At 33.8% G+C, this 19213-nt stretch overlaps 1 protein-coding gene across 4 annotated transcripts in view; it reads right to left on the bottom strand.

The window, feature by feature from the left end:
- Nucleotides 1–1697: 1697 nt before the first annotated feature.
- LOC114265677 (ubiquitin C-terminal hydrolase 13) overlaps nucleotides 1698–19213 on the bottom strand; it is a 74923-nt gene continuing 57407 nt past the window's right edge. For 2 of the 4 annotated variants that reach the window (XM_082906560.1, XM_082906562.1), the window contains exons 20-32: nucleotides 16088–16156; nucleotides 15898–16008; nucleotides 9568–9623; nucleotides 9233–9410; nucleotides 9054–9155; nucleotides 8888–8959; nucleotides 6838–6903; nucleotides 5617–5682; nucleotides 5006–5092; nucleotides 4358–4477; nucleotides 3001–3075; nucleotides 2800–2886; nucleotides 1698–2314 (exon numbers count right to left, since the gene is read on the bottom strand). In XM_082906560.1, coding sequence (XP_082762686.1) covers nucleotides 2273–2314; nucleotides 2800–2886; nucleotides 3001–3075; nucleotides 4358–4477; nucleotides 5006–5092; nucleotides 5617–5682; nucleotides 6838–6903; nucleotides 8888–8959; nucleotides 9054–9155; nucleotides 9233–9410; nucleotides 9568–9623; nucleotides 15898–16008; nucleotides 16088–16156 — 1131 coding nt within the window. In that variant the 3' untranslated portion in view covers nucleotides 1698–2272. The remainder of the gene's footprint in view (nucleotides 2315–2799; nucleotides 2887–3000; nucleotides 3076–4357; nucleotides 4478–5005; nucleotides 5093–5616; nucleotides 5683–6837; nucleotides 6904–8887; nucleotides 8960–9053; nucleotides 9156–9232; nucleotides 9411–9567; nucleotides 9624–15897; nucleotides 16009–16087; nucleotides 16157–19213) is intronic. The other 2 variants (XM_082906561.1, XM_082906563.1) reach the window with 1 other exon arrangement.

The following is a 19213-nucleotide window of genomic DNA, read 5'->3' as shown; positions in this document are numbered from 1 at the left end:
AGAAGAAGAAGAAGAAAAATACTGTCTATGTTCATATTAAGTATAACATGGTATAACCTTTTGACTAACTGAGAGAGAGAGAGAGATCTTTATTTTTTGTTTTTTATCTCGTTTGGGGATCAACGGCTCTTGTTTAACATGGTATAGCCTTTTGTTGTGCTCTTGTTTCTACCATAACATATCCTCCCTTTCTTCTCACTATCTGTCTTAGGTCTATTGCAGTGTGGGTGGGTGTGTGTGGTGAGAATTGAGGAAGAGCCATAAACAAAACAGAATTGTATTGTACCCAAAAATGACGAGTTTCCTTGATATTCAGACCTGTATTCCCGAACAAATAATTTATGTTCAGACCTATATTTCTGAACTTGAAAATATAAAATTCCTGCGAGAGTTAAAAATTTTAATTGTTAACTCACCATCATCCTAAAATAAATAACAGTACAAATTAAATTTCAAAATGTGATCAGTAAAACAAGTCCGAACCTATAAAAGATGTTCAATTACCTGTATCTGAACAAATAAACAATGTTTAAACTTGTATTCCCGAATTTCAGTCATATATTCAGGAATTCAATCTCAAAATAATGATAAACATATTTTATTATTTTTGCTCTTTTTTTCAAAAAACTTATACTTACAAGGCCAATTTCCTCCAAGCTAAGAACAATATTAAAGCTACGACCCTCCTTTTAATTTTTGTTATTGTATTCCTCTCGTCTTATGGAGTTGTTGCCAAAAAAATTCCACTCATTGTCATTGCAGAGAAGTGTAGATACTCAAATGATTGCCACCGTTTTCACCGAAATATTGTCGCAAAAATGTTTTCAAGATTTTGAGGATAAGAATGTTTTGAAGGTAGAATTTGAAAAAGATAAATGGATGATGATCAAGATGGATACTTTCATAAACCTTAATTCATTATATAGTGAGTATGTAGATTTAATTGTGAGATGATATGTCTCAAAATTAATAATGTCCTTTATAATAATTTTATTTGAGATTATTACTGTAATAAAAAAAATTAAAAATTAAAAAGTCTAAAATAAATTATTTTATGAGATGCTAGTAGCACTCCAAAAGAAAAGGAAAACTTTGGGCAACGTTTTCTGTTTTTTGTGTGCGCGCTGATCGGCAACGAAAAGATTCCTATTAAATAAAAGACAAAAAGTACAAGAGGACAAGGAATCATTTGAGGCAACAAATGAAAACATAAATCAGAATCAACCCAAAAGAAAGCCAAAACAAGAATTCCAAAACAAAGCCAAAACAAAATTTTCAAACTCAATCATAATTTTAAAACTCACGATTCAAAATACAACTCTATTCTCAAATCAAAATTCTAAAACTCTACCAAACGCTACCTGTCATTCGCATACAACCTTCCAATATTTGGAAATCAAAAAGAGAGGAGCCCCGCTGATAGAGGGGAGGCCCAAAAGGGTGCCAAACTACAAACTCTATCCCACAGGACAGAATCCACATTAGCTACCTAGTCAGTCGTTCCACAATTGGCTATCCTTCTGTCCTAAAAAGACCCAGGTTGATACCAAATCAATGAGCCTGACCACAGCTGCAGGGGCATAATAATAGTTGTATTTGATCATCCATGTGTTTTCAGTGTCCGTTTCAGTATCCATTAGTGCCTCTTCATCTTTTGTTATTAGAAAAACAAATTCATCTAAAAGGAACATGTTGCATTGGAACAAAACCCGACAACACTCTTTCACTGACTATATATATGAATTAGAATCATAATCCAAACCAGAAATGCAGTGCCTGACCAAGTTTAACATATACAAAATCCCAAAATAATATACCCAGAAAGAGTTGTAAAAACCATCAACCCCATTTCCCAAACATATGAACGAGGGAAAAAAGGCACACACCACAACTATACCCCCTGTATACATTCCCTACTCCAAAATCTTGTTTTATGTACTGCTCGAATACAACTAAACTGAAGAACCAATCACCCACAGAAGGAAGAACTCTGATGAACAAACAGAAGTTGCAAAGCTAAGAGGGGTTGTACTGTACAAGATACACGGTACATTTGTGAAAAACTCATCATCCCCCAATCCACATCAGAAGAATTACATACCTAACAAAGTTGATAACCACATCCTGCACACTCCATATAAACAGTAGCTTCCGTTGGTGGTTTCCATAAACATTTTTTTTTGTTCGCTACTTTCCCAATTTGTACGCCAACAAATGGCTTTGGTAATTGCCATGTTCAGCAAATGCAATGCAGAACTCCAATACCTTCACCCTAGTTATAGATTTTCACTGGCTTCTCATATGCATGACGGTTCTGCAAAATTGGATCAGTATCAAAATCAAGTTGATGGAGATCAATGTATATATCTCTTCTATGCATCACTCAACGAACTGCATAATTTTAAGTAGGTTCCTAGTGTTGAAAGTGGAAAATATATAAGAGTACATATACAGTAATTAATATAGATATATATATATAATTCATAGAGAAAAAAAAATTCAAAGAATTACAAAAAAGTTTTGAACTTAATCAATTAGTTTCAACTACTCATTAATTTTGACTAAAGATCTTATATCTGCTCTTTTATAGGTGTGTAAATAGAAAAAACAAAAAAAAACTAAAAAAACTAAAAAGAAGGCAAACCCTTGATCTGACATGAGATGTATTACCAGATACACAAGCAAAAGTTGGTCCCCTAATGTCTAATTCAGATCATGTTATTTACCAATAGATGTGGCCGCAATACTAGTAACACGGCAACAAACTACAATAAACTCAACCACGTAGCGGCAGTTTACCTGATTAGCGATGTAAGCCCTTTTAGGAGAATTGTCAGAGTGCTCCAATCCCAGATACTGCTCCCACGCACCATAAACATCTCTTCTCTGCAGACAGATGACTTATGTAACTATCCAACACATCTTTAAAATAAGAAGACCTAACAAACAGAACGAAGAAAGAAAAAGAGAGAAATACGAAATAAATATGGAAGTACACACCTGAAACCGACTGGAGACTATGTCAGAGTCATCAAGATACTCTGGTCGACCTAGTGAAAGAAAAGCAAATTTCCACTGGCCACAACAAATTCCAAAGAAAGTAAGATTTCATGAAATGACACATAATAGGGAACATCCATTGAAAAAGCACATTGAATAAAGGGCAAATTACACCCGTAGTCAAGGTTCTGAAAAGCGGTTGCGGTCGCCGTAACAGTGGCGGTGGCGGTGGCGCGGTGGCGGTTGCGGGGTGTAATGGCCGTAGCGTAAAGGTTGCGGTAACCGGAATCGTGAATTTCTTTATTTTTAGCACAATTTAAAAAAAACTTACTGATACACATATTTTTTTTCCATGATAATATTTATTGGATTTAAAATAAATATTGATAAATTTTTGTAAATTTTTAAGTATGATCCAACATATTTTATATTTTTAAATCACTATAAACTGAGTTTTTTACATTTTAATAACCACATTTATTATTATTATTATTATTATTATTATCAAACAATATTAGACACACACAAACAAAATGGTCGAGTGATAGCAGCTGAATAGAATAGCATAGGTCTTACAGTTTCAACAAATTAATAACATGTTCTTTATCTTCCCTCTTCTCTCTCTATCTCTTGCTCATCCATCTTCTCTCTTTATCTTCCCTCTCCTCTCTATCCCTCTTCCACCATTTTCAGCTTTTTTTTGTGTTTTTTTGAAAGAAACAGTTTGGAACCGTTACGTAACGGTGCGTAACAAGCCGTTACAACTGTTACGGCACCGTTACGACCGCTACGGCAGCCGCTACAGCCGACACACCTGTGAATCTTAATCACACTGCAAAAGTGGCCGTAACGGGTGGCGGTAACCACCAAAACCGTTATGTAACGGTTGCGGCCGCTTTTTAAAACCTTTCCCGTAGTCCATGTAGTATGCCTCTTGAGTCAATGTGGTCTTGTAGTTCTAATTGCAACAATTTTACTCTTGAAATTTTCACATTGTGTTAATTTAGTCCAATTGATAATGCCCTTTTTTGAAATTGGATTGAAATTAAGGGTCAAAATAGGCTCCACTCTCAAAGTGATTGAGGGGTTGATGTGAAATAGTACATTCCCTTTGAATGAGACATTTTGCCCTTTAATTTTGTTCAATTCTTTAGTGGATGTTATCAATTAAATTAAATTGACACAATGTAAAAAACTGAACGGCAAAATTGGCACAATTGAAACTATAGGGACCATATGCATAATTTACCCTTGAATAAAAGAGATGAATAAATAGTACAACTTAACATGATGAGAACATGAAATTAGTTGCTGTCTCTTCTAGTAGAACATAAAATAAAGTGAAACGAAAATGTACCTTAGCAAACTCCTCATCTGGAACCTGTAATTTCTTCTGTATTCGCACTTTGACATCAGCTAAAGTTTCACCTTCATGGATGACCAAGAAAAAAGGTTCCCCAAAGTTCTGAATCTGCTGCTAGAAACAAACAATGAGAAATTCAAAGCTAAGAAAACTCGAGTGACAAGGTTTGCTAGGATCTAAGAAGTATGGACACGGACACGCGGGCCACAAGCACGAAATATATAATTTTATATATTTATTATATTGTTTATATATAAATATATTATTCAAAGATAATAAAAAATGTAATATAATACTGATTTTCTAAATTTACGTTGTTTTTTCCATTTATTATTGTATCATAAGTTATTTAGTTCAAATTTATAATTATTGTCATGCGTGTCTAATCGATGGATGTGTATTTAAGCAATGGACAGGTATGTCCTCCAAGCGTTTGAATCTAAAAAAACTTACCCGTGTCTGGAAGTGTCCAACGATTGTCGGTATTCGACACGGACATGACACGGATATGCTACCTTCTTAGAAGTGTCCGTACTTTTTAAGCTAGGATTCAATAAATAGCATCAACTAAAGCAGATATACAAACAAAGATAATCTTATGTTCATAATAAAATTTTATTTTAATTATTAATTAATAATTACCATCTGATTCTGAGCCATCTCTCTTGTGAAGTGGTATACATGAATCAGGCGATGAAGAGGACCAAGATTTGTCTCTTCTTCTGGAATCTGCAACAAAGAGAAAACATAAGCTGGTAGCAATATAACAACAATTCTTAGTTTGTCAGACCTATCCTTCCATTCATTAACTTCAGATGCACATTGCATATCTTTACACACCCAAAAAAGTAACAATAAAATTGCATAGTAGAATTCTTTGTAAGTTCGATAAAGAAATTTTTTTCATTTCAAGTTTTTTTTGATGTCACTCAAGTAGTAATCCTTGAAGCCCCCTCGAAATCAAAGCTAATCACCAACTGGTGGCTTCCAAACTAACAATATAACGAAATTTAGAGAACATATTATTAATCAGCTATAAACCATGGACTCAGAACAGAACAGTGAAAGACAAATTCAAAACAGCAGTTTCAATTGAATTCATCAGAACAGTGAAAGACCAAGGGAAGTCAGGTCCACCTTATAAAGACAGCACCTTTTACCATCTGTGGAAACAGTTTTGTGATACTGAAGCATAAAGTGAACATGCAACCACATGTGTACCCAAACACAGTAGAGAGAGAGAGAGAGCAAACCTCTTCTGCACGTAATGTCCAATACTGATCATTTATGTTCTCAATCTTTTCATTGGCAGGAAAAATCTGCATGTATATGATGACTAAATTAAGGGCTAGCAAACTACAAAAGGGTTTTAGAAAATAGCAAGCATGGTCTCAAACATGTATCTGAAAGTCAGGAACAGCAGCTTTGTGCAAAGGCAGGTCCAAGAGAATTTAGGAGGCTTAAAGCCATCTATTCCTCAAATATGAAGTTCCTTTTTTTTTTTTTTGGGTTAATTACACCAAGATCCCCTCAACTATTAGTGAATAGCAGCTTTGTGCAAAGGCAGGTCCAAGAGAATTTAGGAGGCTTAAAGCCATCTATTCCTCAAATATGAAGTTCCTTTTTTTTTTTTTTTGGGTTAATTACACCAAGATCCCCTCAACTATTAATGAATATCACTTTTTACCTTTAAATTTGTACATTTTGACCCCCTCAACTATAATAATACATATTTTTCACCCCTCCAAAATGAGGGCATTTGTACGGTTTTTTTTTTTAATTTTATTTATAATTGACAGGGGTCAAAATGTATAGGTTCATAAATGAGGGGAGTAAAGTGATATTCATATAGTTGAGGGGATTAACCCCTCTTTTTGGTTTAGTTAAGATAGAAGGATTATCCATGACACAATCAGGCATAAAAGGATCAGTGATGATGCAGTTGCTTCAATTAACAACTTATGGTGTACATCATAAAACAAAGTCAGAGTTCTACTTTCATTGTCTCTAGATTATAAGAGCATGAACACTTCTAAGACGGTGATAAGTCTGTGTCGGGCAAGTGTCAAACACACATCCAAACATGTCCTACAATATTTTTTTTAATAAAAATTTAAGGCTGAAATACGCTTTGAACACTTGGGGACACATGTGTCCATCCCTTAACAAATACAAGTATGAAGAAATTTACTTGGGATTAAATGATAAAATATATATATTTATTTATACATATTAACCTTACTCCTGTAAAGAGTTAGTGTTGTGTTGTATCTTTTATTCTCTTTAAATGAAACATTCATGTATACAACATATAATAAATATATGAAATTATATATATATTTTTTGTGCATCTCACTTATCCTGTCTTGCAATTTTTAGAAAACTTCCATGTCGATGTGTCTGTGCTTCTTAGCTCTTTGATAGGAAAATAAAAATAAAAAGCAATTATAGCATACAAAGATGAAGCTAAACACCTTATAAATCTTGTGGTAGAAAACTTCAAGCAATCTGAGTTCTGCATTTGGACGAGACAACTCAACCTGTTCAAATTACACAAATGTAATAAGCACAAGAAAAAAATGGCTCAAGTTTTCAAAGATGAATACATAAAAGTCGTTTTACGTCTCATAAGGCTATGCATAAGCCTTTTGAGTTTTTATTTTTTAGAAGTTTATAAAATATTAAATTCATTAAAAATAGCATAAAAAGAGTTTAAAAAAAATAGAAAATAAAATTCATAAAAACCATTCCAGTCATAAAATTCATCCAAGGTATCTATGATGGAAAGGATCCATCATCTATTCCCCCAACTTCCATACAAGCAAAACCAAAAAGAATTTAACTGAAGCAAAGATAAAAAGCATGGACACTTCTAAGAAGATGACATATCCGTGTCGTGTCTGTGTCGGACACCAACACTCTTTGGACACTTCCCCTACACGTGTCCAACACTCTTCAAAACCTGTCCTATTTTTTAATATTTTTTAAAAATCCAAACACTCTTTAGACATTTAGGCCATGTTTGTTTGGGCAGACTGGATTAGCATTTCCATAACTAATAGTCCTAGGACTACGAATCCGTTGGATTATGTATCTTATCTTAACTAATAGTCAAGTTTAAAATAATTAGTCCGTACTTTAATTGTTTAACCAAACATTAGATTAATAATTTTATTGGACTATTAGTCCAATCCCAAGCTCATGTCCACCCAAACAAACATGGCCTTAGAGGACACGTGTGTATCGTTTAAACACACATGTATATCGATTAGACACATGTGAAACTAATTACAAGTTTCAACAAAACAACTTAAGATACAATAATAAAACAAAAAACATATAAATTTATAGGAATTAGTGTCATATTGAATTTTTTATTATCTTTGAATGATATATTCATCTATATAACATATAATAAAAATATAGAATTATATATTTCATGCGTGTCCCCCACGTGTCGTGTCCTGTATTTTTTGAAAATTAGTGTGTCGGCATGTCTGTGTCGTATCCGTGTTATGTTACATGTCCGTGCCCATGCTTCTTAGAAGATAAATTAAAAAATGATTTTAGAATAGCAAAACTAAAGACAAATTAATTGAGTTCCAAATGTTTTGCAAAAGCCCTAAATTGAACTAGAGGGAGATGGACGGGGGAAAAAGAGAATACCTATTCAATTGCGAATCAAACCATTGCTGCAAGCCCTAAATCGCAAATCAAAGCAGAGTTCAACTACCCCTGATTCAGTTAATCTTATGGTTCAAAACCCTAGGTTGAGTTCATCTTCTCACTTCTGGTTCGAAAGCCCCAGGTCAACTTTAGGTTTGGAAAAGTAGTGTAATATGTGATTTGGGAGCAAATTAAGTGTCTTCTAAGTTCTCTTATGAACTAAAACATAAAACAATTCTTACTTATTCCTTTTTTAATTTTTATTTTTTACAGCCTATGGTAAATATGTATAGGTAGCGTGCTGACTCCGCGAGTGCACATCGATCAACTTGTCCACTTGCACAATTGTTTCTACAACAATCAAGTGGTTACTTCCTTAGGAGATGCTTTTTGGTTGTCTGATACCTAAAGTTCAATCAGTGAACAGCAGCGCCACCTTTTTGATCGAACACCATCCCCAATTGGTTTGGAAAATCTTGCAAGTGCATCATGCATACAAATTTATTTATTTTTTGTATCCCTTATTCTTATGTATATTATATGAAATTTACTCTAAAAAATTGTTGACATTTTATCTATTCGAAATAGCTCTTGGGTATTCGGGAACTAGTGGTCGCTTATTTTTGCCAACAGAGCACCTTATCACATTATGAGTGAAAGGTGCAACTTTTACCCTTGAGGTGAACACCTAATCAGAAAGATGTATGCATAATAGGTGTATCGCTTAAAGTTCAACACCTCAGTGCCTTTTGAGTGCACCTCACCTCTATGCACAACTCATAAATGTCTTTTTCACCAATAATATACAATACAGACTATAGCAGGCAAAAACCACGACATAATAGCCCTATAAATTACCTTTGCCCTAAGTTCATTAATAACATCACCCACAGTGCTTTGTTTTGGCAGTCTAATAGTGTGAATGGACACCTGAAAAAAAAATGAAAACAATTTTATAATATTTGGTTAGGGTAGCAAAATCTGAAGATAATGAAAATGAAAAGGATTTGGTCTGCATACTAACTTCATCTTTTGAAGCATTGTGAAAAGCAACTTTAAGCGTTTTCAGACCTTGCAATTCTGGCAGAGGTAAATCCAATACTTCATAGTACAATATATCAGAAGTCTGTTGCAATTCAAATAATTTCATTAAAATTTCAGGTTCTCACACCATGTAATACCCAGGGCAATGTTATGAATTACCTGATTGTAGTGGACAAGCATGTCTGACAAATGGTCTACCCCCCGGTACTTAATTGGCTGGGGTTTGGGTTGCTGAGAGTAACAGTTATGAGGTGTAAGCCTGATTTTAGATGGATCATCCAAGTCAAGTTGGCGAGCTACTCGTTCCACAACATCGTCATATGTATGAAGTTTTGACCTTGACATTTAAGTAAATATGTTATGAATAAGAATGCAGGAAGTAGGTTATTATTGGCTAATAATGCAATCATTGATATTCTTAAGATAGAAAGGAAAAAAAATAAAAACAAATTCCTTGACCTTGACAATTTTTATTTATTTATTTATTCACTTACAATTCTAGACAAAAATCATCCTCCTTGGGCTTTTCCAGGGCTCGAAAGTGAACAACCTGAAAAACATCAAACATGTACATTACAATAAGTTGGAGAAAGGGTCATCAAAGATTGAGTCACTATTGATACTCGGCCCCCACCCCCCCCCCCCCAAAAAAAAAAAAAAAAAAAAAAAAAACGAACAAAAATAAATAAATAAATAAATAAAATAATGCAACACAAGGTTTATAAATCTGTTGAGAGGAATTGAAGAGCACATAGCATGGCATATTAGTGTATCACAAATTTTTATTTATTTATTTTTTTAAATTCCTCCTGTTGTGTTAATCTTTACACAATACCAATAATATTCAGTGATAGTACAGTGTTGAAGAAAATTTCATTTTAGAGATATAATATCAAGACAAAAACCAGACCAATTAAACTAAGGGTTTAAGCCTTAAAGGTCTTCATTCAAGGCTATCCCATAAAGACTCCAGTCAACACAATGGTAAACTATACACCTCGAATTTATGGCTCAACATCAGTAAACTGATTAAGCTCCACTAAAGCATACTGAGTTATGTTTCTATAAAAAAGAAAAAACCAAACCAAACCAAACCAAACTAAACTAAGCCTTGTATCCGAATCAAGTGAGGTCAGCTACATGAATCATTTTTCCTATATTTCACTCGATCAAGAGCTATATGTTCAATTAAATAAAATGTCAGTTTAGGTCTTCTCATCCCGTAATATTTCCATTTAGGATTATCATATCACTTTTCTACCGTTGCATCTACTAGTCATTGTTGTACATGACTAAACCATCTTAGTTTTTTCTCTCTCAATTTATCCTCAATTGGTGCTAATCCTACCATTTCATGAATATATCCATTTCTGGTTATATCTTTCTAGTCTGACCATATAAACATGCAAGTATCCTTATATCAACTACACTCATTTTATGAACGAGTTGTTTCTTAGTTGCCTAATATTATGTCCCATAAAGCATCTACACTTATAATTGTCCTATAAAAATTTCCTTTCCAATTTTGTTGGTATTCATCGTCAATCACATCATACGCTAGAAGCAAACCCCCACTTGAGCCAATCTATTCACATCATCTATAAAGTTCTCCATCCTTATTAACAGTTGAACCCAAGTAACGAAATTGATCACTCTTTATTATCTACAAGTTTTTTTTCTTCTTCACTTTTCCATTATTACTACTTCTATTGTTACCAAAGATACATTGTCTATATTCAGTTTGAGTCTTATTTTAAACATTTTTTTACTCAAGTGCTTCTCTCCCTATTTTTAATTTAGTATTGATTTCTCCCTTAGTTTCATCTATTAGAATATATCATCTTTGAACAACATAAACCATGGGGCATCATCCAAAATGTATTCAGTTAATTCATAAACCATGGGACATCATCCAAAATGTATTCAGTTAATTCATTACAGACTTGAGACAATTAGGCAAGGACTTAAAGTTGATCCATGATACAATTCTACATTGATTGAAAAGTCATCAATTTCTCTTGTAGGTGATGTAATTGTAGTTACAACCCCATCATACATATATCATTTATCGCATCAACATACCCTTTTTGTTTTTTGGATAAATGCATCAACATACCCTTTTCTCACACCCATTTCTCTAAAACACCATATTATATTTCTACGAATCCTATTGCAAGCCTTTCCAAAATTAATAAAAAAAAACTTATGAAGATCCCTCCTATTTTCTATAATTTTCTACAAATCATAGCAATTATATTTGCTTTCCTAGTTGATCTGCTGAGAATAAATCCAAACTGATTCTCTAACACTATCTTTGCAACTCTTCAACAATGCTCAATCAGTCTCCCAAAATTTAATTGTATGACTTATCAATGCAAATGTCTCTAGAGTTGTAGCAATTTTAAATATCTAGGTACCAAAATACATTTTCTCCATTTGCTTAACATTTTCCTAGTCATCAAAAATCTTATTAATTAATTTTGTTAACACACACACACCCCCCCCCCCCCCCCCCTCTCCCCCCAAGTATTTCCAATCCTCAATAGAGATGTAATTTGGTCCTAATATCTTGCCTCGTTTCATCTTTTTCAGTGCAAGTTCCACCTCAATTCTCTTATTTCACAATAAAACTCGTATTTTCTAGTTTCGTCAATACTATCATATTCCTTTCCTCTTAAGCTTTCTAATATTTTTCATTTCACAAAATTTCAAAATAACTTTCTCATCTTTACTTGATCTCCTCATCCTTCACTAACAATTTCAAATCTTCACTTTTTATACACTTAAATCTTATTAAAAGTCTCTTGTTTTTATTTATCTCAAGTTAAAAATTCGTAAATATACTTTTTTCTATCTTTATTGCTTAATCTAATATAAAGATTGTTGTTATTGTTGTTGTTGTTGCTGTTTTGTTTTGTTTTTTTTTTTTTTTTCTGATGATAAATAATCTAATATAAAAATTGTTGTAGGCATTCGACCATTATATTCCATATATTATTAGTATCATCTTCCAAATCCACGTTTCTCTTTTAGACTTTTTATCTTAAGCATTTCTAATTTTTTGCCAATAAAAAAATTATAATTTCTCACCTTTAGATTCAAATTCAACCTCGTAGTTAATGGTTTTCAATATATTTTCTTATTCAATATTGCAATATATTTAGTGTGGTTAGTCTATGTAGTGATCTCATTAGAGATAACCTTGCAATCTTTACATATCAAGTGTTCTGCTCTCTTTTTAAATAAAGTATTGGTAACTACAATATGTTTCCAATCTAAAAGGCAAATTTCTTGGAATTGATAAAACTCTTTCGATACAAGGCCTTGTTTGGGAAAGGCTAAAAAATGGCTTTTTAGGCTAAAATTCACAATAAGATAAAATGTCACATCAATCCCATAATCATTTCACTTTTCTCTCACAAACATCACATCCAATTACAAAAAAATCCAACCGTCTTCCCAAATACAAAAATTTTAGCCTACTGAAATAGCCAAAAATTAAAATAATCTACTAAAATAGCCAACTTCCCAAACAAGGCCAAAGTGTATCGCATGGAAATCAACCATTTGCATGATTATTTGATAGAAAGAAATCACAAAAAATGTATGTTGTTGTCATATACTATTGTCAAATCTAAGATAATATCTCCAGCCTCGTCTAGTCACCAAAACCATATCTACTATGCCCCATCTCGTACCCTTGCTTATCTTTTCCTACATAACTGTTAAAATGTCCACCTATAATTATCTTCTCTTCTACAGGTATATCTTGCATTAGCTAATCCATTTGATTCCAATCCTTTCATATGTTCATCCAATTCTATTTGGAGTGCATACGTGCTAACCACATCAATTATATTTTCATTAACTGCAAGTTTAATTAGCATTATTATGTCTCATTTTCCTATAACTGTTACTATATTATGTTTAATATGTTCAACCATAACTATTCCTCCAACATTTCTATATCTATCTTTTTGGGTATAGTAAATTTTATACCTAATACTTCTATTTCCTTTGTTTTCTCCCCTACTCACTTGGTTTCTTGTAAGCATCATATACCAACTTTCCTTTTAATCATAGTATCTACTAATTTCACTGTTTTACTTATTAACGTTCATATATTCCAAGTTGATGTACAATACAATCCCTGAGGGAGTCGGTCACATCCACAACCAGTCCCAATCTTTAAGATACAACCTAGGTCCTCTTCAATTACAAACCATCAACCAAAAATGATAAGAAGTTAAGCCCGAAAAATAAACAATCTAACGTAGCAATGCTAAAGCTTTTTGCAATTTTGGGTTCTTCGACCCTTTTTTTAAGGTAAATTACACTTATATTTCCTGAGGTTTAGCATAATTGTTGGGACCTCTCTTGTGGCTTGAGAAATTACTCTAACCTTCCTTACTTTTGAAGCTAATATACAAAGACCCCTTTCCGTTACCCATCCGTCAAAAATCAAATAGATTTTGTTGATGTCATCCATAATTATTCTACAAATCCCAATACTAACCATCAGCTACTTAACATATTGAAGAATACATTACACTTACCTCCCCCTCCATATATATCTATGTGAATCATGCTATAATACACATTCTCAAAATAGTGTACCATATGCAAGTTATAACATTTATGGTGTTTATAATTAAATCTTTTTCAGCCATAAATAATTTTAAAAAATTCATAACCAAATACCACATAAGGTATAATTAAAAACCTTTTGGATCATAACCAAAATAATAATCACAATAGTTTATAATCAACATCACAATGAGTCATAACTAACACCATAATGAGTCATAACCAACATCACAATAGATCATAATCAAATATCACAAATGTCATAACCGGGGCATATGATCCTATATATATGCGTTTGTGTTAACTTTTAAATCTAAGTGACTAAATATATATTCAATTTTTTCCTTGTCTTTTTTATATAGTTTCTTTTATTTATTTATTTATTTTACAGTTTTTCCACATTGTCTCTCTTATAGAAACTCATTCTACACACTTACTATTTCTCCTCAACATTTCACTGATAGGGTTATTGATAACCACCAATGCAACCACAATGCATTATCTAATCCCATTGTCAAATAAATTCTCCAAACTTCATCAACAATTCAACACACATACATATACACAAATAAATTCCCCCATTCTTAGAGTAACTTTTGGGGCTTTGAGTCTTTGAGTTGATCAGTTACAATCGTAGCTACGGCTAGAAGAGAAGAAAGAGAGAAAATGGTTAGTGATCTATGGTTGCAAAATTATGTTTTTTTAAAAAAAAAATTGTGTCTGCAAAAGGAATGAGAAAGAGCCAAGGATAAATAAGTCATTTTATTATCAATTTTAACATTGTTTAAGCCAAAGTTGGGAGCTTCTATTTGCACATCCCTATTCCCCTCTTTACACACACTTAATAAAAATTATTTTTATTATAATTTTATTTTTAGGTGAAATTACTATTATGGACATTAAATAAATACATTCGGAAGTTGAATGTCAAAAAAATAAAAAAATTTCGGAACTCTACTTTCGAACAAGTTATTTCTTTTCGGAATGCTACTTCCTAACCAATTGTTTATTTTCGGAAATCTACTTCCGAACCAATTATTTATTGAAAAAGATGTGTAAAAAAGGGAATGGGTGTGTGCAAATAGAAGCTCCCGCCAAAGTTGACCCAAGGGGGAATCTTGATATTAGTTTCAAAAGTAAAGGAGGTTAGAGTAATTTTTCAAATCACAAGGAAGGTCCCTGCAATTATGCTAAACCTTAGGGGAGGTAAGTGTAATTTACCCTTTTTTTATTTTTAAAATTCAAAATAAACAAATAGTGTACGGACAAAGTTTTTCAGCAAACTATGGTAAAACGTGGTTAGCAATCTCGTGCTAACAATGTTTTTTACTTGAATGTAAACACTTGTGGAAAAAATCAAACACGAAAAGATAGTTAAGATAGTGTCATGCGTTTAAGAAAAAACGCAACGTTTCACCATAGTTTGGGAATAAAGTTCGTCCGCACATTATTGCTTAATTTTTATTTTTAAAAATAAAAAATAAAAAAAAAGGGTTACAAGCCCTGCAATTTTGACTTCTACACAAATTTCCTGACTCTTTCAATTCTTTTATAGATTTGACAGGTGATATGAGCTCCTTGTTTGGAGATTAGTTTTCATTTCTTTTCCTTCCCTCCCCCTTTTCTTGCTCCTGTACACATTGTGCACACATAGTTCAATTTTTTTTCAAAGTTATTATCCCAATTTCCAGACCCATCCACAACTGCACAAACATAACTAGGACAGAGGAACTAGGACAAAGGAATCCATACGAAGTCAATACATTAAAAAAACTACTCACAAAATACTGAAAAATGCATACACAAGCATACGAAAATAAAAAAGTGCACACTAATTTGAACTCGTTTCCAGCTAGACTCTGGTATGTTTATAAGATTTCTGCAGCCATAGGTTTTTCAAACTAAGAAGGTATTGCCAACAGCAACGGTAGTTTTTACTAGCTTAAGAGCCCAAGTAAATGAGTATCCGAGAAACTGAACAAGATAATGAAGCATGTTGAGCCTTCTGCATTCTAACCCACAACAAATCTGCATCTGATCATCTTGTGCACCATCTACTACCAATTCATATGAGAGTAAAAAAAGGGCTCTACTCCAGTGGTATAGGGGTGTGGTAGGTCAGGGTAGGTAATATTAGGCGTGACCATGCCTGGACCGAAAGACAAACAAAAAGGAAATTCACTGTATAGAGATCTCAATATAAGCAGACTTATATAGAAATTTTCAGAGAGGAATACCTGCCGATTGTGCACATATTCCAAAAATGAAGGGACATCTGGATAGCGGACCTGATGACCAGTCTCAACTGGAAGAGATTTTTGAAAACAAACTATATCCCCATCTTCAAGCTGCACACAAAGGTAACAAAGTCAATAGCAAAAGCCTCTATGCAACAAAACCATACAATGAACGATGAAAAACTTGTACCTGGCTAGATCGAAATGCAAATTTCTTGTCAATGGGTTCACACATCACAGTGGGCTCAAACTTTATCTCCTGAACATAACAATGCCCTAATTAAGAAGCTTTCAGATATAACAATGCAAGACATGCAATTCTAGGGAAACCAAAGTGAAGCAAGCATGGAAAAAAGAATAGGTGCAAACTGAGAATTTCATATAGGCCTTGTATGTAAATTCATTCATGAAACTAGCTTTTATTATAATGTCTTGTGGTAATTTATTATGTATAGTTAGTTGGCTGCTTCCATACTTTTGCTTATAATTTAATGATTTACAAGCTTCCAAAAAAATGGCCATTTTAACAAACGGCAGATTTTCCGGACACTGGCCTATGTTACATGAACCCAGGTGCAAGTGCCAGGTGAGGGTGCATATCTAGGGTTTGGGACCCATCAAACCTTTAATTGAAGGATACATGATGTGGGGAAAAAAATATCATATTTTCACATTTTTAATCTATTTTGTGGATGAAAAGGCACTTTATTCATTTTATAGTAATTATGCAGCAAAAAATACATATACTGATATTGTTAAAAACAATTATATGACAAATTGAATTGATTTATGTACTTGCAAAGCGCATATCTGATTGGAAGTATTGGGCACATATCTCATACCCTTATCTAGGTGTCAAGTTTTTGACATGGATACTCGATTTATTTTTGAAGGGTACATGTAACATAGTTCCCCCCGCCCATGGTCAATAATATTGGTAATGTTATTAGGTAATTTGAAGAGTCTTTAGTAATTTGGAATGGTCTTATTAGTCAACATTCCTTAGTTTCCAATTTGAAATCTCATTCTAGTAAAATTAAGAGTCTGGCAATTCCAAACATTAGATGAAGTTTGGGAATTATTTTGAGCATTTATTTGTGTTTATTTTAATTTTAGTATCCTATTGGACAAACTTTATATCATTATTTTTTAATACCATTATAACCTTAAATCAAATTACCAAAAAGGACAAAAACTAAAACCCTAAAACTCTACCCATTTCAGCTTCGGCCGCTGCCATCTTTGGCAACCACCCTAGCCTCCTCCCCAGCTCCCTTGCCAGCCCCCACCCCTCCCCACCTTCGGCCACCACAACCCTAGCCCCTTCCTACCCTCCACAGCCACCACCTTCCCAACACCATCACTACGACCCAACCCCCCTCCCCAATGCCACCATCACAACCCAACCACCCTCCTCCTCCTTCGCTAAATCCTAAATCAGAAAACCAAGATCTATTCTCTCACTCTCTCTCTCTCTCTCTCTCTCGCAAGGATCACAGTGGGAGGGGGCGTTTGAGGCAGGGAGGGAGGTCGCATATGACGGGGGAAGAGACCTTGTTGGGGGGTCGCGACAAAGGGGATGGGGTGCTAGGGGGTTGCGAGTGAGGGGGAAGGGCTGGGTGGGGGTGGCTTGAGGTAGGGTTTGGGGGTTAGGTTGGGGTAACATTGGAACTAATTAGGGTGTAAAAATAAAAACAAATCTCAAATTTGAAAATGAGGTGTTCACAGAGGTGGGTGTCCAACCAAATTTTTGAGGTGCATTTAGAGGCACCCATAGTAGTCATAGTCCATGGGCTGTAAATTAGGTCAAGTAATATTATTTTAATTTTACTTCTTGTCTTAGTTTAGAATATTTGTAGTCACCAAATATTCTGAGTTTGTAAATTTGAGTCATAGTCATTATAGAAGTAGGAGAATCTTTAATCTATAAATATATATGTAATCTCAACGATTCAATGGAGTTGATATTGTCGTAATTTAATATAGTGTTGTGTGAATTTGCCTAACCCTTGTGCGGGTGAAGTACCCGTCTTCTTCTCTTCTTTGTGCACATATCCGAGTTACTATTCTCATGTTACTGGTCACAGCTATAGAACAGACCTTAAAACCCAAGCCAATCAAATTCAAATCATCTTCAACATCTTGTCTTACCCTTTGGCCACTAAATCCACATTAAATACCATAAAATAGTTGTTGGCCGAAAACAATCAAGCGACTACTTTCAGAAATCTTGTAACCTGCAACATTTGAAAATCCATCTCACACTAGCCTTACACATCTAGAAACCCTAGAAACTCTGTTCTCACTCATAAAACCTTCTCTAAAAGCTTTCTACAACCAGAGCCCACTACAATTCCTATTGTAGGTAGCAATATTCCAAGTTTCCTAAAGTTATCCTGCATCACTAAATACCAGTAGTGATGCACCACAAAGGATGGCAGAACAATATTTGGCTTCCTGGAACCACCACAGCGCCAGACATCTACCCAGAAATAAACCAAAGTGTCTATTGTACACCACAGACTGCTGCTACATCATGAAATTTATTGTTTTAAGTCCTTGTCAGTAAGATATTCCAATGACCTAGATAAGGCACTTTTGGTTACTTACACTTATTCTCTTATGGCAGCACTATAAATAATCTCTGTAAATCACTGCCATTAATTTTTACTGAAGAATTTTTTTATAAAAAGAAAAGAAAAGAAAAGAAAACAAATGGCTTCCATACTTCTACCCAAATGGGGTGCTCTAGGGTTTACTAGCCCTAGTTCATTCAACCTCCTTTCTTCTCCAAGTTAATGGTCTTTCCACTTTTGCTAATGCTATTAATTTGGTTGAATTAATTATTTCTTAGTCCGAGCCATAAGTTTCCAGATTAGAGTGATCCCCTCCAACCGTTATTGCCATAAATATATTTCTGTAATGTCTCTATTCAATAGAGTTGAGTTTATGAGAATTTCACCATGCATTCATGATTTCATATGAATTTTGCTTACCCCTTGTGCAAGGTGAGCTTTTCTTTCTTTTATCTTCTTATAATTCTTCTCCTTTTCTTCTTCACAAGGCATCCAAGTTAATATTTACCAGTACTATTCACAGCACTGAAGAAGACCAATTTCAGCCCTAAAACCCTAGCCTATTAATTCTTTACCAAACCCAAATCACTTCTAACTTTTAGCCTACAGTTAAAACCAAGCTAAATGCATCCCTCCATAAACGAAAAGCAAAAAAAATTCTTGGTCTAAAGCCACCAAAAGACCAATTGTTAAGTAGTTTTGTTAAGTTTCCTCTACACCACCAAGAGTTAAAATGTGGG

This window comes from Camellia sinensis, chromosome 14 (assembly GCF_055761805.1).
Source record: "Camellia sinensis isolate YWXY chromosome 14, ASM5576180v1, whole genome shotgun sequence".
NCBI lineage: Eukaryota > Viridiplantae > Streptophyta > Magnoliopsida > Ericales > Theaceae > Camellia > Camellia sinensis.
The sequence above is the reverse complement of the archived record's forward strand: the minus strand, read 5'-3'. Positions and strand labels throughout refer to the sequence as shown.